Raw genomic sequence first — 7,194 nt, 5'->3', positions numbered from 1 at the left:
ATGGGAGGGGGGGAGAATTATACTTATTTAACATCAATGTGATTCCTTGATAATTACAAAATAGATGGTAGAAAATCTTAAATTACTCTACAAAATGAGATGTGATTATGGACAACAATATGACCATATATTTCCATAACAAAAGAACATATATAATACTATAATGTAAGCTAATAAAAGTCCTACTAGATGAAGGACCAACTCATGCAGCTAAGCATAAAATCATTAATAAAAATCCTAGAAAGTGAGCAATGAATTGAAGGAACACTGGTATATATCTCAACAGTTCTATAAAGAGATAAAAAAAAAAAACTGGTATATATCTCAACAGTTCTATAAAGAGATAATGAGAAGAAATCATGCAACATTATTTAAGAATAATACAAGCTGGTACCACCACCCCAAAGACTGACAAATCAAGCATATACCCAAATACGGGTTGAAGAAATTTACAAGAGAAATCCACATGCCTGAGAACATCATTGTTCCATTAATTCAAAAACCGGCCCTGCTTACCTCTATAAATTCTCATCTAAAAATTTTAAGCCTCTTATGGTGATTAGGTTAACTGGATCAACGGAGGGTTACCAGCCGGGCACCTCTGTCGGCGGGGCCTTCTGGTTGTCTTGCCCCAACTTGTTAGGCTTCTATCCTCCAATCCAACTTCAATATTGTTAAGCTGCTGGATCAGGGGGGTGCTAGTTTCATTGGTTGCCACCAGTGTCAGGGGAGACGGGGCAACTTGCACCCGTCGCCTCCCCCTGCCACCACCATTCCTAGATGAGCTTCTCCTAGTTAATCCTGAATTCCATTGATAACCTGTTGCTCTCATAAGCCCTCCAAATGTCTGAAGATCTTCTGTCACTTCATGCCTCGACAATGATGCAAGGCCTGGAAGGATGTCCCTTTGGAAGTCCCTCCGCTGCCTCGCTCTCCTTGCTGGCCCTTTTCGTGTCCGAGTTGGTAACAAAGTAGTTGTTTCTTCCAATTTGAAGTTTTCAGGGAGAAGAGGCTTGGGCATGTAGTCTTCTTCCTTGGTCTCCGGCATGTTCAATGTCATTGCCTCAAAGTAATCCATTCCTTCAGAGGAATGCCCCTCGTTGTCCTCGCCATCTTTTTCCCTTGAAACATCACAGTTTCCCTCTACATTATCTTTGCATGAGGAAACAACATCTGCAAACCAACTTAGCAGGTCCACCTTTGGACTTTCTGATGGACTTTTGCTGATCACACAATCATCCCCTTGATCACAGGTAAGAGATGACAGGACAACAATTGCCTCTGCTGCATTTGTCATAAGTTCATCCTTTGCTAGTTCAACTGTGTCTTGTGGGACTTGCAGTGATGCTAGAGAAGTTTCAAGCAGCTTTTCTTCAAGAACAGCATCCTCTTCTGTCTCGGGAAGAGCAGGGGCTTCCAAATCTATTTGTGCCTTCATTTTTACATTGTCACTTGGTATAGTTGTGAAAGATCCTTCGTCCTCACTCATACTCAAGTTCAGATCAATTTGATTTCTAGAGTCTGCTTCTGTTGTAGGAGACCTTGTCTTACCAACAGCAGTTTCAGTGAATGCTTCTTTGTCCAACTCAACGACAGCAGCATCACAAGGCAAGTTCATATCAAATATCCGTTTTTTCTTATTTCCCGCTGCTTCCACATCAGATGGATTAGGATTCGACACAGACAGAGAAGTGATTGAAGACAACTCCTTCTTAGGAGAAATATGAGCCATATCAAAAATGGGAACACCAAGAATTTTCTTATTACTAGAGCTTTCGTTTAACTCCTTCCTCCTTGCCTCAATGTCATTAGAACACAAAATTGAAGTTATATTGTGCATAAATTTTCTGCTAGGTCCCTTTCCAGTTTCATCTTTGTTGGACAATGAGGCATCATGGAATAATCTCGACTCTCCTGCAGTGTTATGTTCTCCATTCTTACAAGTTGTCTTCCCTCTAAGCCAAGGCAACACCGCATGACGCTCCTCATTGTTCTTTTCTCCATCAATTATCCTAACACCTGACTGGGGAACTAAGCTGTTGGATGAACCATTTGGAAGCAGCACATTCAAGTCAAAATCTTTTCCAGATGTCATGTCATTGCAATTTGAATCTGAACCCTTACATGATTTTGATGAAACATTGTTGATGAAGTGATCAGGAATTATCTTACAATCATTTTTATGATTGAGATAGTCATAGCTAATTGAAGAGATGTTCATTGATGGTTCCTTGGACCCAGATGAAGACCCAGGGTAAAATCCATTCTGTATAGGTGCATCACTTCGAAAACCTTGGTTAGGCTTGGAATTGATATTTAGAGGCCAGCATTCTTCCAATATCCCATTAATTTGATGTGACTGAGAACTCCTACTCAAAGCACCAGATGCATTTATACATGGAGGTGTCTGAATTGATATCAACTTCTGGCTTAGGCTGCTATTGGCCATTTCCCAAGAAGAAGCCGAATGAGACCAAGAATTAGAAAAATCAGAGGAAGGAGCAGCTGCAAAAAGACCAGGTCTATGTAATGGTATCACAGACTCAGGTTGCTTATTGATGGAGTATTCATGATTTCTTTCACTGATATGTAAATCACTGACAGTCTTTTCCCTCCACATGTCAGCCTTGTTTCGACCATTTAGATAATCAGATGTAGGTTTATGAACTTTGCTAAGTGCATCTTGCATTGTTTGGGAAGATAAAGGTGATTTGAGGACTTGAGGAACAGGTTGTGTGTTGCTTTTAGCTTGCCCTGTCAGCATTAGCAGCACGATTGTCATGGAACAATTTAATCAGAAGTTAATACCAATACTGATTGCTGCCAGATAAGAAAGACAATTGTACTTCAAAAGAAAGAAAAAAGGAAAAGATACACAAAGATTAGCTTTGTTAAATTTTAGTAGGGACACAGAGATTCACTTTTATTGCTAATAAAAAATAGTTTATTAACATGAAACAAGAACGCAACAAAGTGCCATTATCTCTAACAAGCACTGACAAAAGACAAGCTCTGTAATTCTTTGACTCTGTTAAATTATTATTTTTACAAAATCACAATATGACAACCTAATCTTAATTCATTATAAGCTTCTTCTCAAACAATAATCTTCCTACCATTTTTTCCAGTTATTAGAAAGTTAGTTGCAATATTCAAGATATCTAATTACTTAAATTAAAAAAAAAAACTTAGTTTGGAGGGGGGATGAACAGCATGGAAATTAAGAAGTCTAACCTGACTCAGCCATTGATTGATGCCACCCTTTTCCACCTCCATTGTTCTCCAAATGTCCATTACTTCGAGCCCAACTGTCAGTTCCATGAGAGTTGAGCAACTGCTCCCTAGACAGACCAAAAAACTCCAACTTTTGTTTGGTAGCGGCAGAGATATCAGAGTATTCAGTTGCCCCTTGACAGGGATTACGGTTCAGAAGGGGGACATATGGAGAATTGTATGTTTCTTCCACCGGAACAGGTTCGTTTAAGTCAGCCAAACCATTTCTTCTCCTTAAAGACTGCTCAGATCTTGAAGTGTCCTCCTGGCTACCAGTCTTCTCACCATTGCCACAAAAAAGTTTCGCATCACCATCCTTTCCATTTTTACAGTTTCTATCAGGAAGAAAGAATGATGGATCACTTGTCTTTTCATCACTGAGTTTTTCACTTTCCTCAGTATCAATGTACTCATCAGCAGGGAGGTGTAGGTCAAACATTTTTCTCCTCAACTTCGAGGGTCTAGACTCAAGCACCTCAACATCTTTTGAACTACTACACCCATTGGGGGAGGGAAATGGACTAGTTTGTTTGCCGATCCCTTTCATAGAACCCAAAGGAGAATGAATGCCCTCAACTCCAGACACAGATGTTTTAGCACAAGTAGAATTTCCCACAGGAAAGCCAGAAATATGCCATTTTTGTCCATCTTCAGTTGTTAATTGAGATGTCATGTGACCAGCGGAAAATGACGCCTCAACTGGTATCTTGTTTCTGTGTATTTCTTTCCTTTTAACCTCATTCATCAAATCCCTTTGTATTCTGTACAAACGGTGAAGTTCATAGACCTGCTTGAAAATACAGTTTGAATAATAGGTTCTCCAATCATGCCATTCAAAATTAAGCTTAACAAAACCATCACTTGAACCATGTTAAAAGAAGGCACGCCATAATCATGCTACAGGAACAGGGATAAGGATAAAGTTAGAAACAGGAAGATTCATTACCTGATTCTTAAAAACAGCCTCATGCTCAAGCATCATCCGCTTCACAACATCCTTATCGTATGCAGAACATGCATCTGTTGTAGAACTTGGCAGATAATTATTATAGTACTGCCCATTTGTTAGTGATTTATCCCCATAAAATAGTGGCCAGCCACAACTGCTAGATTCCTCATTAAGATCTCTCATTGAGTTATATCCTGGAAGATTCTGGACTTTGGTTCCCATACCTGATAATTAATCACAGTGAAATGCAAATAAGTATTCTATAGCACAAACTATAACATTTTAAGTGGCCAAATGGATAACACAAATCCAGACTTAATGACATAACATGGAATGATAGCACAGAATCTCAAAGCATAAAGATGAACATAGCACAGAATGGATTGATTGGACTTTCTGCACTTCAGTTCAGTGCCCCTTTAAAATTAAGGGTGTCACAACAAAGAATGAGCTTCCGTAAACCCTCTGCGCATAAAACCCCTTTCACTCACTCCCTTGTACTTGTTGCCAGTATCTTAATTCTTAACAAGTTGCAATTATGAACTTCGTCTTTCTATTTCAGGCATTGTAAAAATTTTAGATACTGATACTAAAAGCCTTTAAATGCCCAATGATATAAGGAACCTACTTGCTCTAAGTTTTCATCCAACATAGGAAACAAATGACGTGCATTTAAGAAAGGATTTAATTAGAAACAAGAATTTCCATGTTGGCTATACAACAGAGGATTTTATGCCGCTGAATGCGTGAACTCATTACCGTTACGCAAGTGCTTACTTTGACATATTAAAAGATTTATAATATGGATCATTATCATTGCTATGACAACTCGACAGCAACCGTTGACTAATGTATCCCTAGTAAATGCGAACCTCCACGATATAAAATGACCTCATTTACCCCAACTCGGATTTCCTAGAGATGCAATGATAAATTTTAAGTCAATCCTAACGCACCGGTCAGAACAATACAAAATGGCTTCATTTACCCCCAACCCCGAAACGCTTCATAACATTGAATATCATCAGACAAATGCTATCGGCATATTCAAATATTTTGCTAATGAGAACTTTGACCAAGAATGCCATGGGTCAAATTGGACAGTTGAACACAACCATTTCCATGCCAGTAACAATCATTCCATGGCAATCATAACCAAATCCGCAAACCCATTTCGGGAAAGTATAAATAAGGATTACAAATTCACTGATTATCCTACCAAAACAAACAACAACTGAAAAATACATAGAAGCAGCACAAGCTCAAGCAATTCCAATAAATCATCCCAAAGTAAACGACTTTCTATAATTCAAGTTTTATTCATGCTTTCAAATGCATGAAACCCATTCATACATCACCAAATAATCTCAGGCATGGGGAATTTCCAAAATCTTTGCAAAGAGTTGATGAAAAATCTCCAGAGCAGTTACAAACAAGGCACGTCATAAATTCACCCACAATTTTAGGGAACACTGGTCCCTCACTACAATTCAGACTTCAGAGACAGAAAGATTGAAGGACCAAACACAGGAACGAATGAATGACAAAATTCAATCAAACAGATCCAATACAACAATTATCTAAACCAACACAAAAGTGGATGCTTTCAACCAGAAGAAGCATTTGAAAGACTTAAACTAAACATCAGAAACCAAGGAATTTTCAGTTTTCAAAATTAAAAAAAATAATAATAAATAAAAATGAAAGCAGTCATGCTCAGGAGCTCATTGGAACAATAATCCCCCAAACAACAGACACCAAGGAATTTTCAGTTTTCAATCTTCAATTTTTATCTCACTCAAAAAAGACCCAAATATAAAACACTAAAAACCAAAATTACAAAAATTTACCAAATAAAAAAATAACACATAATTACATAAAATAAAATAAAATAAATACCCAGAGAGAGTAAAAGCAAATTTACCTCAGACCCACATCCTCTAAGCACCTCCTCTCAAGAATCCCACAGAGATTCCACCATTGAAGGCATCAACAAAAATCAGAGAGAGAGAGAGAGAGAAATTCAGAACCTTTTTGGACTCCCACTATTTGAAGGCCAAAAGGGTAACTAGAACTGAAACCAATAACAATTTTGTAAGACAAAATAGCAAAGAGGGTGTTGTTGGAACACCATAGAAGGAGCTAAGATCGTCATCGGGTTGAAGAAAAGGAGGAGATTTCGATCTGCTGGGGCCAGCCACTCCTCCTCCTTCTCTTTCTCTCTCTATATCTCTCTCAAGAACACAGACAATAAGGAGAAGAAAGAATGGACCTTTTTTTTAGAGAGAGAAACATTTTTAAAGAGAGAGATCCCAGATAAGAAATCTTCACACAAACAAACGACCTTCTAAGAACAGTGACATGAAATTTGTCAACATCCGGTCTCTTTTTATTCTCTGCTTTTCCATCACTCCTCTCTCTCTTACCCTTCCTTTACCATTTATATATGAAAAAAATATTTTTCTTCTGTATTTTTCAGAATATATTTATATTTATATCACAAACAAATGGGCATTTCTAGATTCTCTCCGTCTTCCTTGCTTTTTGCTAAGCATATCAATAATCAAATATCATATCATATAGAAGTATCTGTATTATTAAAAGGTAACTGAAAATCTCATAATAAGTATCCATATTTTTTATGAGTAAATAATAACTATCCATATATGCATTTAAATTATTTTATTTTCAGTCAAAAATGTAATAGCTTCTTATTTTTAATAAGATTAATAGGAATAAACTGTCAAATCTAAAAGTTCTTACTTTATTAGAAAGAAATTATTAAATAACTAGAAAGTATTACTTTATTAAATAATTAGAAATTATTTTTGGTAAATTTTAATACAATTACTATAATATACATGACCATTGGTGATTAAATTTACCAATATGAGTAATTAGGTTATTAAGGTGAATAGATTATATCGTATTGGTGTAAAAAAAAGATTATATCGTATTAATTTTTTACTTTA

General features: G+C 36.9%; 1 protein-coding gene across 1 annotated transcript; it reads right to left on the bottom strand.

Annotated features, from left to right (window-relative positions):
• Positions 1-245: 245 nt before the first annotated feature.
• LOC114387055 lies at positions 246-6,611 on the bottom strand. Its single transcript, XM_028347165.1, has 4 exons — positions 6,147-6,611; positions 4,220-4,446; positions 3,235-4,060; positions 246-2,754 (listed from the first exon to the last, which is right to left on the bottom strand). Exons 2-4 carry the CDS (start codon positions 4,442-4,444, stop codon positions 560-562), a joined length of 3,246 nt encoding a protein of 1,081 aa, XP_028202966.1. The 5' UTR covers positions 4,445-4,446; positions 6,147-6,611; the 3' UTR covers positions 246-559.
• Positions 6,612-7,194: the final 583 nt, after the last annotated feature.

The sequence above is a fragment of the Glycine soja genome, chromosome 2 (genome assembly GCF_004193775.1).
Source record: "Glycine soja cultivar W05 chromosome 2, ASM419377v2, whole genome shotgun sequence".
NCBI lineage: Eukaryota > Viridiplantae > Streptophyta > Magnoliopsida > Fabales > Fabaceae > Glycine > Glycine soja.
This window is presented reverse-complemented; position numbering and strand designations above follow the sequence as displayed.